General features: G+C 39.6%; 1 protein-coding gene across 1 annotated transcript in view; it reads left to right on the plus strand.

The window, feature by feature from the left end:
- ADCY8 (adenylate cyclase 8) overlaps positions 1–19,761 on the plus strand; it is a 305,922-nt gene that overhangs the window by 138,007 nt on the left and 148,154 nt on the right. The window contains exon 4 of the mRNA XM_040432058.1: positions 7,429–7,540. Within this exon, the coding sequence (XP_040287992.1) occupies positions 7,429–7,540 (112 nt within the window). The remainder of the gene's footprint in view (positions 1–7,428; positions 7,541–19,761) is intronic.

The following is a 19,761-nucleotide window of genomic DNA, read 5'->3' on the forward strand; positions in this document are numbered from 1 at the left end:
TGAAGACGTTTCGCTAGTCAACTGACTGTCTTTCTCCATTAGAATGGCTTGTACAAGAATTAAAGGGGTTTTCCAGTAATTATTATATTTTTTGTGACACACATAGCCTGCCTCCCGTCTTCTGGTTCGCACTTCAGCCAATGACTGGCTTCAGCAGCGAGGTGCTGCTTGTGGCCACATTGCCGCTGAAGTCATTGGCTGGAGCAGTATATGTGACCATGCCAGTGGCCAGCTGGACCGGAGTGGAGTGGATCCGGTAAGTATGAATCTTCTTTTTCAGAGGGCAGGCCGGGGGCATTACATAAAATATAATTATTACCGGAAAACCCTTTTAAATACTGTTGACTTGTGTTTTAGTCATGGAGATAAGATGTTGATTGCATTTCCATGACTGAAGCTGTAAGACTCTGCGGCACTTCTGGGTAGGATTGGAATCCCGCTGTAGTTGAGGTCCCCAAATTTATAGTCAACCAGGTATATCCCTTGTCATCCTCCGCCATCCCTCTTACATTACACCCTGTGCCCATAAGCAGGTGGGCACATGCATTATGGCCAGGGTTGGACTGGTCCACCAGACCACCGGTGGGCTCAAGCCCTGACAATAAAGAGCCGTTAATAAAAATGGAGTCCTCAAGGTCCTGTATACACAGAGTGTGGGCCTTCACAATAATTTCTTCTGGTGGGCCCAAGGGACTTCAGTCCAACGCTGATTATGGTGAATGTGAGTGGTGAGAGGGCTCATCTCTTTCCATGTCTGTCATATATTAACTATACTCTCTTGACTTATATCGTAGCTCAAATGGAGAAATAAGACTCAAAAAGACAAACCAGAAACATTCATCTAGTCTCAGCCTCCCTAAGAACCTCAGATCAATCTCTGGTCAGGAAGCAGCCTACTGCGATAAGATCCTACCCCATTACTTTGACTGCAGTTTGGGAGTAGACAACCTAAACCCTGTCTCTTTGACCAAACTGCACCCACATGTGGCCCCCAGTTAAATCAGAAGGGATTAGTAAGAATTAGACTCCTGTGTCTTTGCAGAGAGTCTGACAGATAAGTGTTTTTTTCTGCTTTCTTTTTGAGCTGTACTGTCCCTTTAAAGGATATTGACATATAAAACTTATCAGGTATACATGGTCCTGGGCTGAGCCGCCGGGGGTGACAGTGCATTGTGGTGAGGAAATCAGATTTTATTCTTTATTGGAGCAATTCTCATAATCTATAGATCAATGCCGGGTGCAGGCGGCCAGAATAATGAGATGGTCTGCACATGTGAGGCTCCGGCAGAATATTTCTATTTTATCTGACAGCACATCATTAGAAGAATGACCCCCATAACACTGTCTGCATTGGTCCCCACATAGCTCTCAGCCGCTGTATACAGTGTGAATACGGCACTAACAGCTATAGTGTTTCCCTGAAAACCTATTATAACATGCATTATGGTTAAAATTGAATCTATCGTCTATCTAATGTAAACGGAGGCATAAAACGTAATGTAAACCCAGCCTAACATTTTGAGAGATAACTGGTCATGTGATTCTCATTTTTGCAATACGAGATGGTCATCACAAATCGCTGGAAAGCCAGAAAGCACTCTGATCTTACAGCATGACCAGCCCGCTCCAGGTCCTGATTCTTGCAGTAGCAGTTTTTTGAATCCACATTACCCAGTTGGTTAAGGGTCCTATTGGTGGGACCAAAACAATCATATGGCATTTCCAGTGGCTATGCCTTAAATATTTTTGGTTGGATTACCCTTTAAAGCCAACGGGAGGAGAACCATGGCCAGATTTTCCCTGCTTGCGTCCACGTCATATTGCAGGGTGGTTCTCCACCATTGAAAACCCTAATGTGTCAGACATTTACGATATTTTTACGGATGTGCGTATTTGCTTGGTGTGACGGACTGAACCGTCACTAGGGCTGCTGGAGAGGCCTGAGGGCTAGCCTCCTTCCTACGGACTATGGACCCAGAACTATGGAGATCCCTCCCCCACTCAGTCTCTTGGGGTTACAAGGAACTATTAACCCTGATTTATGTGTGGGGTATTATAGGCCATATTGTTCCTATTGCCCATTAAAGGTGCAGGGGTGAACCCAGCAACACAAAAAGGGTTAACTCTGCACTGAGGCTCCCAAGGAATGTGTTAGTTCATTTGTCCCTTTGTTCTATTGTGTTAGTGATGGGATTAAGTAGCCAACTCCGGTGTAGAGGAGTAGGTCACCCTCTGATACACTCAGGAGATAATCCCATCACAAGTGTCTACTCTCTCCCTATTCTTTCATAAAGACACTGGGGAAGGAATGTCTCTTTGCATGCTGTTCATGTTTGATTAAGTTATGTTGTTAGACCTCTTGAACTGTATATGTATACTGACTTAGTCCATTGTCTTAGTTAACTGTATCACAGGCAGAGGGGGTGTGCCTCTGGCCTGTGGAATTGTATAAATTGTGAGTGCTGGCTGGCATTAAAGTGTCCTGTTCTACCCTTCATGAAGTCTGGGCTGATGTTTGGGGGATTGGAGAACTACACTCTGGGGATTGCTATAATCATTATACTCTCCAGAGTATAATCCCTAGCTCTTGTAAGAGCTGTTCCTGTTTTGCTCTCTGGACTAAGGAGAAGTTCACCCACTGGAAGCTGGAGCCCGGCCTTGGGTCTAGGCTGGGTGGAGTACGGCGAAACCCCAAACCAAGCTGCGGCGGTTCGTGGGGTTTGCGTTGGTTATGGTGTCAAGTGCGGTGCTGATGGTCCTTAGAAAGCACTAGGAGGAGCATCATTCGACGGAGGCACCCAGTCAGGGTGGCAAGCGATCCGTCACACTTGGCATACCATGTAAAGTCAAAAACTGGAGGGCCATGGACAGAGCTCAACTAGTCAGCTTCAGAAAAATAATATAGTCAAGCAACCACAGGTTGGAGGACCATGGCCGGCTCTTCCCTGTTTGTGTCCACCTCAAATTGCAAGGTGTTGGCCCTACCATTGAAGCCCCTGTGTCATTTACAACATTTCTGGGATATATTTGCTTGGTCTACCACGTAAAGTCAAAGACTAGAGGACCATGGACAGGGTTCAGTTAGTCAACTAAAGAAAAATAAGTTAATCTAGCAACCACAGCTAGAGGACCATGGTTCTTCTTTGTTTTCATCCACCTCGTATTGCAACGTGGTGGCCCCACCATTGAAGCCTCTGATGTGTGATACATTTACAACATTTCTGGGGTATACAGTATGTATTTGCTTGGGATACCACATAAAGTCAAACACTAGAGTACCATGGACAGGGTTAGGCTAGTCATTTAAAAAAAAAAAAAGGTAGTCCAGCAATCACAGGTGGAGGACCATGGCCAGCTCTTACCTGTTTGCATCCATTTTGTATTGTAATTTGCTGCCCCCAACATTGAAGCCCGTGATGTGTCAGACATTTACAACATTTCTGGAATATATGCATTTGCTTGGGATACCACGTAAAGTCAAAAATTAGAGGGTCATGGGCAGAGATCAGCTAGTCAACCAAAGAAAAATAACGTAGTCCAGCGACCACTTGTTCAAATATTTGACCAGAGCCTAGTCACCATAGAGCCCTTGACGTCACTCCATTTAAAACATCATGTCAAGTTGGAAATGCAGAGGATCACATGCAGATAGTGTTTTGGGGTAATTTAACCCCAAAAACACTATTTGACTGAAGTGGAAATGACCTTGTCCTGTATAGCTGGAGTGTGGACCATCAGAATCCTCTGCTGTTGTAGATTTTTCAGTTTGAGACTGAGAAATGATGCAGCGTTCTACTATCAGGTGCAGTAAGTGGTAACAATTTACATGCCGCCTCTTATAATACCGTCTCATTGTTTTGCATGTACGTACGTTGTCTTCATTCACAGGAATCTGTTTTCCCCATGTAATTTCGAGGACAAAAATAAATCCAGCTAAAAGACAATGCGTGATAGATTTCACCACGTGTTTATAGCTGTACATATTATTTGAGACTAACTGAGAGCCAGTAAGTCTCAAAGTTGCTTCACATCTGTTGGATGGATTGGGTGAACTTGCACACCTAGATCAATATTATTAGGGTGACAAAACGTTTTCTGATTGTCCAAACATAATATTCAACAACCTTTCTATACAGTTTTGTCATGTAAAAACTCATTTGCATAAACATGTGCATATGGGAAAGACATGCAAATGAGCAAAATCTGCCTTGTTTTTCAGCTGAGAAACCATGTGCATGGAAAATTTGCGATCTAGACTACTCATGAACAGCGCCATCTATTGGATTCATAGTCTTATGACAAGACTATTAGTCTTGTCATAAGACTATGAAACCAATAGATGGCGCTGTTCATCTTGTTGGGGTGCTAGTAAGTGAGGCACCCTGCTCAACAGAGTCCACACACCGTGTAGTACTCAGCCTATAATAGCCTGTGCTAACACTGAGGTGTATATTGGATTGCTGCTATCATTCACACATCTTCTAGCACTTTATCTGCGGTAATATAAGCTTGCTAGGGTGTATCTGAGGACTATTGCCCTGCTTGTAATGACTCATGAACAGCGCCATCTATTGGTTTCATAGTCTTATGACAAGACTATGAATCCAATAGATGGCGCTGTTCATGAGTAGTCTAGATCGTAAATTTTCCATGCAAATGGTTTTTCAGCTGAAAAACAAGGCAGATTCTGCTCATTTGCATGTCTTTTCCATATGTCCATGTTTATGCAAATACATTTTTACATGACAAAACTGTATAGAATGGTTTTTGAATATTATGTTAGGACAATCAGAAAAAGTTTTGTCACCCTAATGATATTGATCTAGGTGCGCAAGTCCACCCAAGCCATCCAACAGATGTGAAGCAACTTTGAGGCTTACTGGCTCTCAGTCAGATGAGAGCTGGTTTGGAATGTCTCATAGTGCACAAGGCTGCCATTGTAAGGTATGCTGACTGTTATCTGTCTCATGGATAGATTGTTGGCTTCCACATTCCTGGCTTTTGACATATAGCCTTTGTGTGGTTGTCTATTGTATGTATGTCATAGATAATAGGAGTCCAAGACGCATCCAGCCATCCTCTTAATGCTGTTTCCAAACCATTTTGATGAGGTTTCCATCAATTTCTAACCTTTTTTTTTAACCAGACACCCTCTCTTCTTCAGAGCAGGAAGTGCCTGGTTTGATCGGGTCTCCCATTGACTTTCATTGTATTAAATTATACTCGAGCACCCGCAGTATTCGTCCGAGCACTGCAATGTGCCGAGCATAGTGATGCTCGAGCCGAAAAGCAGTTTGACCGAGCATGCTCGCTCAACACTAATGGCCACAATTAGAGTTCCTGTACAGTTCCCAAATGCTTGATTAGCAAATAGCCATAGTGGTTCCCAAGTACAAAATTTACCAAAGTGTCTGTCATAAGGTAAATGGGTTGTGGGACACTTAACACTCCATGACCTGGCAAGGTTGACATTCAGGATTCTGAGTGACCACCACTGTAGGAAATTTAAATGGGTTGTGTCATGAGGACTCAATGCTAGGGGTTCCCATAATAGTACCTATAATGGTTCCAAAGTTCGAAACAGCCAAAATGGTGGTCATAAGGCAAAATGGTTGTAGAACATGTATTATTCCATAACTAGGAATAGTTTCCGTATCGGATGACCACTTCTGTAGGAGCTTTAAAGCTGTTGTCTCCCAAATAATCAATACTAATGGCTGCCATTACAGTACCAAGAGATGTTCCCAGGTATAAAATTGACCAAAGTGCTTGTCAGAAGACAAAATGATTGTAGGATTCCATGAGGCACTTAATGATTAAGCAGAGTTTCCAGGAGGCTGAGTGACCACCAATGTGACAGCTTTAACGAGGTTGTCTATTGTACACTCAATACTAATGACTGCCATTACAGTACTCATGGCAGTTTCCAAGTATATAAATGACCAGTGCATGTGTCATAAGGTAAATTGTTGGTGGAATGTGTAACCCTCCATGACTAGGTAGAATTGTCATTCATGAGCCTGGGTGACCACCACTATGGTGGTAACTTTAAAGGGATTGTCTTATGAGAAGTTAATGCTAATGACTGCCATAATTGTACCCATAGTGGTTCCCAGGTATATACATGACTAAAGTTCTTGTCAGAAGACAAAATGGTTTTGCGACTTGAGGAATCACTCAATGATTAAAGAGAGTTCCCAGGAGGCTGGGTGACCACCAGTGTGGTTGTCTCTTGTAATCACTGCCATTACAGTACCCATGGCAGTTTCTAGGTGTATAAATGACCAACGCACATGTCAAAAGGTAAATTGTTGGTGGGATGTGTAATCCTGCATCACTAGGTTGAGTTGTTATTCATTAGCCTGGGTGACCACCACCAGGGATTGTCTCATGAGAAGTCAATGCTAGTGGCTGCCATAATAGTACCCATAGTGGTTCCCAGGTATATAAATATTATACTGACCAAAGTTCTTGTCAGAAGACAAAATGGTTGCAGGACAAGAATCACTCGATGTTTAAACGGAGCTGCCAAGAGGCTGAATGGCCACCAATGTGGCCACTTTTGTAGATCAACACCAAGATCTGCAGTTACAGTACCCATAGCGGTTCCCAAATATGTAAATTATTAAAGCACATGTGAAAAAGCAAACTGTGTGTTAAACATGTGACCCTCCATAAAAAAGGTAGAGTTGTTATTCATGAGGCTGGGTGACCACTACTGTGGTGGTAACTGTAAAGGGGTTGTCTCATGAGGAGTTAATGCTAATGACTGTCATAATAGTACCCATAGCAATTGCAAGTATCAAAACAGCCAAAGTGCTAGTCAAAAGGCAAAATGGTTGTAGAACATGTATCATACCATAGCAAGGAATAGTTCCCATTCCACGTCCTGGGTGGACACTACTGTAGGAGCTTTAAAGGGGTTGCCTCTTGAAGAGTCTCTACTAGTGGCTGCTGTTACAGTATCAAGAGTGGTTCCCAGGTATGTACTGTAAATGACAAAAGTGCTTGTTTGTGGGACATGTAACCCTCCATGACTGGGAAGAGTTACTTTCATAAACCTGGGTGACCACTACTTTCAAATCACCCAAGTCACACATGTGCCAGTCTTGAAGAACTATGGTAGTAGGACATATATCACTCCATGTATTGAAAGAACCATTCAGGAACTTTTAAAAATTGGGTGACAATTAATGTTGGAGCTTTAAAGGGTTTGTCTCATAAAGGATTGAGGTTATTACTAGAACAAATGGACGTTATAGGGGGAAATCCTATGTCTTTATTAGAATGAGCCCATGTAATACCGTATTTTGCCTTCAGTTGATCTTCACTAGGAATTAATTCCTCATTATGGAAGCAATGCTTGTATCCACATCATGTGCACTTGGTAATTGGTAATTACTAATGATGTTTCTCCTTTCCTTACAGCATTCTTTTTGCAGATGTGAAGGGATTTACCAACCTGTCCACCACCTTATCAGCACAAGAACTGGTCCGAATGTTAAATGAACTCTTTGCGAGGTTTGATCGCCTAGCACATGTGAGTTATAAACCGCATCACTGCAGTATTATAGTAGTTATAACTGTCAATGTAGGATTGGCACACTCAAAACATGCGGAGCCCCACGGAGTTGAAACAATTTATTATAACTACGTTTGATAAAATATGATAAAATACAATAAAATACATAAAATAAATTAGACAATGGTAGTAGTTTTGTAATATTCAAATCAACTTATTGCAGACAAAGTATCCTGGATGTTCTCAATAGTGGATGGGTCTGCAATGACACACAATAGATGCTTAACTGCAGATCCTAACAAGAGGGTGTTGTCTTGCAAATAAAACGCACTCTAGGTCACTACAGTCCATATGTATACAAGTCACAAAATATTCAGAAGGACTGTTTGAATTCCAGGAGGTTGCATCAAACTCCGGTTATATTCATATGCAAGAAAAACGCACTGAGAGACTCTACATGCAGAAAAGCGCATACAGTGATTTCCTATGCAGGCACTATATTCCTATCTCTGTATATCTACAGTTTCTGCAATCCATGCATTCCAAGGTTGTTATAGGAGTTTTTCATAAGAATTTTCTGCATGCATTTATATTTGTATTTTTCTCAAGAATTCTATTCAAGAGGATCCTCAAAGAAGTTATTCCACACAAAGTCCCGATTGCAATATTCACATATGAACGCTATATTGTTGTTTCGTTATAAATGTAAGTTTGTAACGATAACCCACATTTGTGGGCTTACCTGGCCTTTTTATTCAGCTGTTTTTTTCTGGGTGATTGTCGCTTCCGACTTTAGGCCGGCGTCCCGGTCTTTGCTGTGTCAGCGGCTTAGTATTCCCCAGTGATGACTTTCAGCTGGTTGCAGGCAGGTTAATATAGAGCGTCTTGTTTGAATCCTAGATATCCTCTGGTTTTTAACAGTGCACTGTTATTTCGGGGTTCAAATCCTTCAGGGGTGAAACTCTCGCCAGACGCGTTTCGGGGACACTTTCGGGGAAACTCTCGCCAGACGCGTTTCGGGGACACTTTCGATGCCACTGAGGAAGGGGAGAGTGTCCCCGAAACGCGTCTGGCGAGAGTTTCACCCCTGAAGGATTTGAACCCCGAAATAACAGTGCACTGTTAAAAACCAGAGGATATCTAGGATTCAAACAAGACGCTCTATATTAACCTGCCTGCAACCAGCTGAAAGTCATCACTGGGGAATACTAAGCCGCTGACACAGCAAAGACCGGGACGCCGGCCTAAAGTCGGAAGCGACAATCACCCAGAAAAAAACAGCTGAATAAAAAGGCCAGGTAAGCCCACAAATGTGGGTTATCGTTACAAACTTACATTTATAACGAAACAACAATATAGCGTTCATATGTGAATATTGCAATCGGGACTTTGTGTGGAATAACTTCTTTGAGGATCCTCTTGAATAGAATTCTTGAGAAAAATACAAATATAAATGCATGCAGAAAATTCTTATGAAAAACTCCTATAACAACCTTGGAATGCATGGATTGCAGAAACTGTAGATATACAGAGATAGGAATATAGTGCCTGCATAGGAAATCACTGTATGCGCTTTTCTGCATGTAGAGTCTCTCAGTGCGTTTTTCTTGCATATGAATATAACCGGAGTTTGATGCAACCTCCTGGAATTCAAACAGTCCTTCTGAATATTTTGTGACTTGTATACATATGGACTGTAGTGACCTAGAGTGCGTTTTATTTGCAAGACAACACCCTCTTGTTAGGATCTGCAGTTAAGCATCTATTGTGTGTCATTGCAGACCCATCCACTATTGAGAACATCCAGGATACTTTGTCTGCAATAAGTTGATTTGAATATTACAAAACTACTACCATTGTCTAATTTATTTTATGTATTTTATTGTATTTTATCATATTTTATCAAACGTAGTTATAATAAATTGTTTCAACTCCGTGGGGCTCCGCATGTTTTGAGTGTGCCAATCCTACATTGACAGTTATACAATTTGAAGGGTGAATTCATCAGATTGTGCACCTCTTATGGTTGTGGGACTAGTGAGCTATTTCCAATATATTTACTAAGTTTTATAGTAGTTATATTCTTGTACATAGGAGCAGTATTATAGTAGTTATATTCTTGTACATAGGAGGCAGTATTATAGTAGTTATATTCTTGTACATAGGAGGCAGTATTATAGTAGTTATATTCTTGTACATAGGAGCAGTATTATAGTAGTTATATTCTTGTACATAGGAGCAGTATTATAGTAGTTATATTCTTGTACATAGGAGGCAGTATTATAGTAGTTATATTCTTGTACATAGGAGCAGTATTATAGTAGTTATATTCTTGTACCTGGGAGGCAGTATTATAGTAGTTATATTCTTGTACATAGGAGGCAGTATTATAGTAGTTATATTCTTGTACATAGGAGCAGTATTATAGTAGTTATATTCTTGTACATAGGAGGCAGTATTATAGTAGTTATATTCTTGTACATAGAAGGCAGTATTATAGTAGTTATATTCTTGTACATGGGAGGCAGTATTATAGTAGTTATATTCTTGTACATAGGAGCAGTATTATGGTAGTTATATTCTTGTACATAGGAGCAGTATTATAGTAGTTATATTCTTGTACATAGGAGCAGTATTATAGTAGTTATATTCTTGTACATAGGAGGCAGTATTATAGTAGTTATATTCTTGTACATAGGAGCAGTATTATAGTAGTTATATTCTTGTACATAGGAGGCAGTATTATAGTAGTTATATTCTTGTACATAGGAGCAGTATTATAGTAGTTATATTCTTGTACATAGGAGGCAGTATTATAGTAGTTATATTCTTGTACATAGGAGGCAGTATTATAGTAGTTATATTCTTGTACATGGGAGGCAGTATTATAGTAGTTATATTCTTGTACATAGGAGCAGTATTATGGTAGTTATATTCTTGTACATAGGAGCAGTATTATAGTAGTTATATTCTTGTACATAGGAGCAGTATTATAGTAGTTATGTTCTTGTACATAGGAGCAGTATTATAGTAGTTATATTCTTGTACATAGGAGGCAGTATTATAGCAGTTATATTCTTGTACATAGGAGGCAGCATTATAGTAGTTATATTCTTGTACATAGGGCAGTATTATAGTAGTTATATTCTAGTACAGAGGAGCAGTATTATAATAGTTATATTCTTCTACATAGGAGGCAGTATTATAGTAGTTATATTCTTGTACAGAGGAGCAGTATTATAGTAGTTATATTCTTGTACATAGGAGACAGTATTATAGTAGTTATATTCTTGTACATAGGAGCAGTATTATAGTAGTTATATTCTTGTACATAGGAGGCAGTATAATTGTAGTTTTATTCTTGTACATAGAAGCAGTATTACAGTAGTTATGTTCTTGTACATAGGAGCAGTATTATAGTAGTTATATTATTGTACATAGGAGCAGTATTATAGTAGTTATATTCTTGTAGATAGGAGGCAGTATTATAGTAGTTATATTCTTGTACATAGGAGGCAGTATTATAGTAGTTATATTATTGTATATAGGAGCAGTATTATAGTAGTTATATTCTTGTACATAGGAGGCAGTATTATAGTAGTTATATTCTTGTACATAGGAGCAGTATTATAGTAGTTATATTCTTGTACATAGGAGTAGTATTATAGTAGATATATTCTTGTACATAGGAGGCAGTATTATAGTAGTTATATTCTTGCACATAGGAGCAGTATTAAAGTAGTTATATTCTTGCACATAGGAGCAGTACTATAGTAGTTATATTCTTGTACATAGGAGCAGTATTATAGTAGTTATATTCTTGTACATAGGAGCAGTATTACAGTAGTTATATTCTTGTACATAGGAGGCAGTATTATAGTAGTTATATTCTTGTACATAGAAGTATTACAGTAGTTATGTTCTTGTACATAGGAGCAGTATTATAGTAGTTATATTCTTGTACATAGGAGCAGTATTATAGCAGTTATATAATTGTACATAGGAGCAGTATTATAGTAGTTATATAATTGTACATAGGAGCAGTATTATAGTAGTTATATTCTTGTACATAGGAGTAGTATTATAGTAGTTATATTCTTGTACATAGGAGCAGTATTATAGTAGTTATATAATTGTACATAGGAGCAGTATTATAGTAGTTATATAATTGTACATAGGAGCAGTATTATAGTAGTTATATTCTTGTACATAGGAGCAGTATTATAGTAGATATATTCTTGTACATAGGAGGCAGTATTATAGTAGTTATATTCTTGCACATAGGAGCAGTACTATAGTAGTTATATTCTTGTACATAGGAGGCAGTATTACAGTAGTTATATTCTTGTACATAGGAGGCAGTATTATAGTAGTTATATTCTTGTACATAGAAGTATTACAGTAGTTATGTTCTTGTACATAGGAGCAGTATTATAGTAGTTATATTCTTGTACATAGGAGCAGTATTATAGCAGTTATATATTTGTACATAGGAGCAGTATTATAGTAGTTATATAATTGTACATAGGAGCAGTATTATAGTAGTTATATTCTTGTACATAGGAGCAGTATCATAGTAGTTATATTCTTGTACATAGGAGGCAGTATTATAGTCGTTATATTCTTGTACATAGGAGCAGTATTATAGTAGTTATATTCTTATACATAGGAGCAGTATTATAGTAGTTATATTCTTGTACATAGGAGCAGTATTATAGTAGTTATATTCTTGTACATAGGAGCAGTATTATAGTAGTTATATTCTTGTACATAGGAGCAGTATTATAGTAGTTATATTCTTGTACATAGGAGTCAGTATTATAGTAGTTATATTCTTGTACATAGGAGTCAGTATTATAGTAGTTATATTCTTGTACATAGGAGCAGTATTATAGTAGTTATATTCTTGTACATAGAAGCAGTATAATAGTAGTTATATTCTTGTATATAGAAGGCAGTATTATAGTAGTTATATTCTTGTACATAGGAGGCAGTATTATAGTAGTTATATTCTTGTACATAGGAGGCAGTATTATAGTAGTTATATAATTGTACATAGGAGCAGTATTATAGTAGTTATATAATTGTACATAGGAGCAGTATTATAGTAGTTATATAATTGTACATAGGAGCAGTATTATAGTAGTTATATTCTTGTCAAATGGGAGAAAATATTGCAGTATTTGTATTCTACCATTGCAGGAGGGGGCAACTCTTTAGAGACAAGGATCATACAAATGGGGCACATCACCCAACTTTATACACAGCCTGCCATATACAGTTTTCAGCAGTAAACCGTGCTGTATCTGTGTATGCATAATGTGGTGCTTTCTTGGTCAAGCTCTTTAACTTTGTGTCACCTATGTAAAATATGCATATCTTATGGGCCCATTGTTGTAGCAGCAGGTAGGATCAGACAGGTTATTGGGTTTCGTGTAAGCTTGTTGCTTGTTTATTAGTTGTCAGGTTATTGCCTTGTGTCACTGACACCTTGTCACGGAAGCCTCTGCTCTGTGTCACTGTAGACATGAGGTTCATTCATTAAACAGGTGATTGACTTGTGTGACACAGACATTCGACACTGCTGTGCATTTTACATCAGTCTCCCTGACGGAGAGAACAGCTGGATTTTACACGGTGTGCTGACTCAGTGGGAAATAATGGGATTCATCCGAGAATCGCTAAGATGCTCAGTCTCTAACTGTGCAATGTGAATAAATTACATTTTGTTTTCAGTTGTAACCAGTAGCATTTTAAATGCAGCTTTAGATGTTACTGGAGGATTTCCTTCAATTGTCACGGGTTTAAATGACGATGTTGCGGTCAAACATCCTTGTATCTGCTTCCTACTTTTTACTAATATACCAAATGTGTGAATACAGAAATCCATGACTAGAAGATCAGACTGCACTGACGGTGTAGCATTGACCATTGAGACACATAGATCTGCACTAAAGCTGTGTACTCAGAACGGGTTCGGTCTATCTATCTATAGATCTAAAAATGCAAATAGGCAGCACTCTCCAAAAATTGAAAAAATTAAAAAAGTTTATACACTTATGTGGACGCGACGTTTTGGCTCAACGTTAGAGCCTTTCTTTTTGACTTTTTGACTCTGGTGCTGCCATTTTCTGCTCTTCTATCTATCTATTCATCTCATAACTTTCTCTACATGATAAATGCCATTTTCTGAAGATAGACAACCCCTTTAAGACCCCTGTTTTAGTAATGGTCTAATATTGTCAGAGCTTGGGCCTACTGGAGGATCCTCTTGTACTCTGCTGGGCCTGTCTGACCCTGGTCATAAGGCTGTTTGTCCCCCAGAAACATGTAAGGCTACTTTCACACTAGCGTTTAAGTTTTACGGTATTGAGATCCGTCATAGGGGCTCAATACCAGAAAAAACGCTTCAGTTTTGTCCCCGTTCATTATCAATGGGGACAAAACTGAACTGAACAGAACGGAATGTTCCTAAATGCATTCCGTTCCATTTAGTTGCGTTCCCAGACCGGAGAGCAAACCGCAACATGTTGTAGTTTGCTTTTCGTCCTGGGACACGGAGCAAGATGGATCCGGCATGACCCCCAATGCAAGTCAATGGGGACGGACGCATTTTCGCTGCCACAATAGAAAACGATCAGTCCCTCATTGACTTTCAATGGAGTTCATGACAGATCCGTCTTGGCTATGTTATATATAATACAACCGGATCCGTTCATTACGGATGCAGATGGTTGTATTATCAGTAACGGAAGCGTTTTTGCTGAGCCCTGCCCGATCCAGTAAAAACGCTAGTGTGAAAGTAGCCTAAGCGAAAATTGATTTTAAATTTTTCTATATGTTTCAAGACAAAATAAAGTATGATGTATTTTTAAACATTTTAAAAATTGTTTTATCTATCTGCCTTTCTGTCTTTCTATTCATTAGTCATCTATCTATCTATCTATCTATCTATCTATCTATTATCTATCTATTATCTATCTATTATCTATCTATTATCTATCTATCTATCTATCTATCTATTATCTATCTATTATCTATCTATTATCTATCTATCTATCTATTATTTATCTATTATCTATCTATCTATCTATCTATCTATCTATCTATCTATTATTTATCTATTATCTATCTATCTATCTATCTATCTATCTAATATCTATCAATCATATATCTATTATCTATCTATCTATCTATCTATCTATCTATCTATCTATCTATCTATTATCTATCTCATATCTATCTATTATCTATCTATCTATTATTTATCTATTATCTATCTATTATCTATCTATTATCTATCTATTATCTATCTATCTATCTATCTATTATTTATCTATTATCTATCTATCTATCTATCTATCTATCTATCTATCTATTATTTATCTATTATCTATCTATTATCTATCTATCTATCTATTATCTATCTATCTATTATCTATCTATTATCTATCTATTATCTATCTATATATAGAAGAATCCAAGGCAGCACACGAATAACGGTGAAAAAAATGGTGTTTATTCCCACATGTGCAGACAGCAACGTTTCAGCTCTCTCAATGGAGCCTTTGTCAAGCCATAACAATCAGTTGCACTGATTGTTATGGCTTGACAAAGGCTCCATTGAGAGAGCTGAAACGTTGCTGTCTGCACATGTGGGAATAAACACCATTTTTTTCACCGTTATTCGTGTGCTGCCTTGGATTCTTCTATATATATATCTTATTGGATCGAGTCCGTGATCTACCCAAGGGATTGCACCTCTGCCAAGTGTGTGCTGCTCATCTTTTTTTCTTTTTTCTATTATCTATCTATCTCTTTAGATCAAATAACAATTTCTTACTAGGAAATTTCCTTGGTATTTTCTTAGTACTGCTGTGGGCGTCCTGAGTCCATTCCCACATGATCATTTTATTACAGTCTTTTATTAATTAATACCGCCCTTTGTATGACCCTGATGCATATTTTTCCATTGTATTAAAGCCTCTGAGTAAAGTCAATTTTTTGTGAAGCCACAAATGCATTTAAAAATAGAGTAAATGATATTATGTCCTTTTTCAACAGGACATCGAGGCAGACAGTCATCAATGATTACGTGATCGGCCGCCGCTGGCTGAATTTTATGTCCTTAGGTATTACTGTATATCTGATGTAGACATCACAGACCACGGAAACTGGAACAGATCAATTGACCTATTTAAAAATGAGATTTATCTTCAGTATATAGTCGGGATTTACAATGTCCTCTACACCGCAATCCCAGTCTCAATTTTTTTCTCCAAGTCTCTTTCATTGTAGCTGTAGGGGGCAGTCACTTTTCCGTTCAGATCAGTGAACAGCATGGAAACCTTAAGCCTCACAGTTTCTGGACCCCTAGGCATATGATCTACTAATATATCTTAATGGATATGTCAGAAAATTATATAATTAAAAAACTTATTACAATCTAATTCCTTAGTCTGCTCATTTAGCCATGCCATCAGCTATAAGGGATAGATTACTACACTTATTAAATAGGATCTGTCAACATGATTAACCCTATTAATCCAGGCTCACTGACTAGTAGGGTTGATCATGCCGAGTAAAACAATACCTCATTTATGTCTGTACGATGCACCCTTTCTGAGAAAACTGCGTTTTAATTAATGTACTAATTAGCTAGTTGGAGCACCAAGGGGTTGTCTAGAACTTTGGAGCACCAGTTTGTGACCACCCCAGCAGCCGTAGCCACCCCTCACTCCCCTAGATTGACAGGGCCAGACATCTCAGGGGATCTAGGTGAAGGGGGAGTAAGGTTGGCTAAGGGTGCAGGGATTTTCACAAACAGGTGCTCAAAGGGCTCTGGCCAGCCCTTTGGTTCTCAAACTAGCTAATTAGTATATGAATAAAAGAGCCATTTTCTCTGGAGTGGTGCATCATACAGACATAAATGAGGTATCATTTTAATCAGCATTTTTAACCCTACCAGGCAGTGTTCCTGGCTTAATACGGTTGATCATGCTGACAGATGATCTTTAACCCCTTCAGCACTTCTCAAAGCACATTTAAGTCTTTTCATGCTGCAGCTGCCTTTCTCTGCCTGTGGGAGGGTCAGCTGCCCGTCTTCCTGTTTCTAACCCTGTACAATCTGTTTACTCATGGTCTGTATTTCATGGAGTATACTTGAGGACTAAGTCTGGGAAGGAAGTAAATTTCGTACAGTCCTGGAAATGATACAGAGAGCTCTATATGTCGGTGTTATTGGTAGGGACTATCAAAAAATTGCACAGCGGACAGCAATAAGAAGAGGCGCTAAATTAGACGACACGGTTTATTTGAGCTTTTTTTTTTGCTTGGATTATGGCTATATACTGTTATGTATTGGTCCAGCAGCCCTATGTACAGCTGACTGTGAATCTTGATGTGTAGTCGCTGCATCCAGCCTTTGCCATGCGGCTCCTGCCTTCTGTCTCAATCACTGACTTTCATCTCTGGTTTAAATTCCACATTCAGAATTAATTGGAATATTTGCATAGACAGGAATGACATTTAGATAAGCTAATAATTTACCGTGACATGGATTTACTGTGATAATTTCTTCTATGTTTTTCTATGGCCTTTGTAGTATTGCATTCATTTCATGCATACTGAAAAAATGTCATAGTTACGGACATGGGTACGGACAATGGTTGTGGAACCACTGTGCCAGGTCACCAGTTTCACGTTGGGCCAAACCCTAAGGGCATTATTCTGGTGTCTTCCCAGTGTTCACTCTTTAACCCTTGTACAGGGATGTGGACTTTGCTGTGGGTTAGCAACCAGACTGCTACCTCCTGGGATGGTCCTAGTGTACTTGGGGAACTGGGGGTCAGAGACACTGACGTGGCACAAAACACAGAGCATTGGCAGATGAACAGATCAGGAACCCATGCAGGTGAACTAAAAGATCCAGACACAGACTACCGGAGCGGACTTCTGGAACAAGGACTCTGTACAGACACAACAGTTATAGGAATATGGACAAAAGCCAACGTACACGACAGATGGTAAGCTCCATACAGACACTAGCAGAGCACTTACAAGCCAAGGCAAGGTCAGGCAAAGAAAGTACACAGAATGCATAGAAGAGACATACTGTAGGGTTAAGGCAGATGACACTAGGCACAATTCAGACATGGACAACCAGAACGATCTAGACACGAACTAGAGACATAAATTCCAGTACAGGGCACAGACAGTCTCCAAACGGAACAAAGCAAGACATGACATGACATGGAAGTTGCACAACCAGGGCAGGTCACAGACATCTACAGACTGACACATGACTCAGGGATAAATAGCAGAGTTAACAAACTCATTAGCTGAACAGAAGCAGACACACACACAGTCATTGAATGATTAAAGGGGTTATCCAAAGTATAAAACATGCCCCCCAATGCCCGGGCCCGTCATATAGATGATGCTTATCCCACTCTCTGACACCCCTTGTCGCTCCTGATCCCCGCACAGCCGCCGCTGCATATCCCTGTCACACAGATCAAAACATTCGGCGACGGGGGGAAGAGCAGCCAATAGCAGGCCGCAACAGGATGCGCCTCCCTAGTTCCTCCCTAATATAATCTATATGAGGGTCCCGGGCATTGGGGGGCATGTGTTATACTTTGGATAACCCCTTTAACCCTCACAATACAGAACTTCAGAAGGGATACAAGCAAACTGGCACAATTAATACCACAAGTAACCTACACCAGGACAGATGGAGCAGTGGCAACATGAACCTCCATTGAACACAACGGCATAAATCCAACCCATAAGCAACCAACCCTGGCTCCCACGGTGCAATGGCAACAAGCGAAATGCCATATAACATCTTAGCTATCTAATGACTCCACATGTTTTGCCTTCATCATTCATAATCTGCCCTGATGGCAGAAGAGGAGTATAATGACCTTTTAGAAGGCACTGATCTGTTCACTCTTGAGATTATGTTAGGGTTGCATGGGACAGGGGTGTTGTAGTAATGTGAAGAGATAAAATGGTGACCAAATGGAGACAGAAAAAAATAGATTGATTCCTTACTTGTACAATGCCTTTTGTTAGAAGCTGATCTCAGGGTCTCGTGTTGCTGGGACTATAGAGATCAATTCTGATCTGATGAGGAAACTGTTCAGGAAGTGTTCAATTTCCCTGCAGCGCCTCCACAGTGTAAATAAAGCATTACACAGTCTCCTTTCAAATATTTGGGTTGTATGCAAGATGTGCTGGTTCCTCCAGAGAGATGCTCTTTGTGGGCACTCTTCTTTTCCAGGTACAACAAGGGGACTCAATGGTGAAGCCCCTCATTTAACTGACAGTGCTCTATTTGGCTTAAAATGGGTATTCTAATCCAGATAACCAACCCTGGGCCGTAACTTTTAGTTAAAAGCATCCCTGATCAATACCCATGTTGATCTCAAGATGTTCTACTGCTGAGAGCCCAGCAATCAGATATAATCCCACTTGGAGATGCCTTTGGCACTAATCAGTTCCCACCATGGTCTCTTTCTCTGAATCAAAACCTGTTAGACTTTAGTGATATTAAATGGGTTGGGCTTGAGAATAAAAAAAACTCTGCTGGTTCCAAGTAACTTAATTCCAACACTGGTGGTTACCCTGCTGGAAATGCCTTGGAAGAAGCAGAGGAAGGCAGGAACGAACCTAGAACATCATACTGTACAAGTAGAGTGACCCAAACCAGTGAAGAAGACATAAGCTAGGAGCATACCATGAGTCAATAACCTTTACGTCTAGCCAGGAGGTCCGGTTGATGGAGCAGAAGGAGCTAGACAATGTGTTGTGCAGTTGGTGTAGAACAATCACTCTGTCAACTGAATAGATTTGACTTACTGTAAGACTACTCCTAAGGACGTTATTCTTACAGTTCACTGGTTTTCACCCTTTAACCTCCATACAGGGATCTAGACTTCATTGCAGGTTAACCACCAGGCTGCTGCTTCCTCTGTTTGGATGACAGATGGCCCTCTGGGTTCAAGAGACACCTGTGCAAAGCACTGAGGGGGTCAGGCAAAACCATAATCAGTGACAAGTGATGTCAGGGTAGACAGATTACTGTATGTGCAATCCGATAAACAGTTCGAGGTCAGGATCAGTCCGGGGATCATGCAGAGATCAGGTCAGGCAGTGAGGGGTCAGTTCTGGAAAACAGGAGGCAGAAGTCAGAACATGGGTAGCAGACAGAACTATGGCATAGCTTTGCAGGA

Source organism: Bufo bufo, chromosome 5 (assembly GCF_905171765.1).
Source record: "Bufo bufo chromosome 5, aBufBuf1.1, whole genome shotgun sequence".
Lineage (NCBI taxonomy): Eukaryota > Metazoa > Chordata > Amphibia > Anura > Bufonidae > Bufo > Bufo bufo.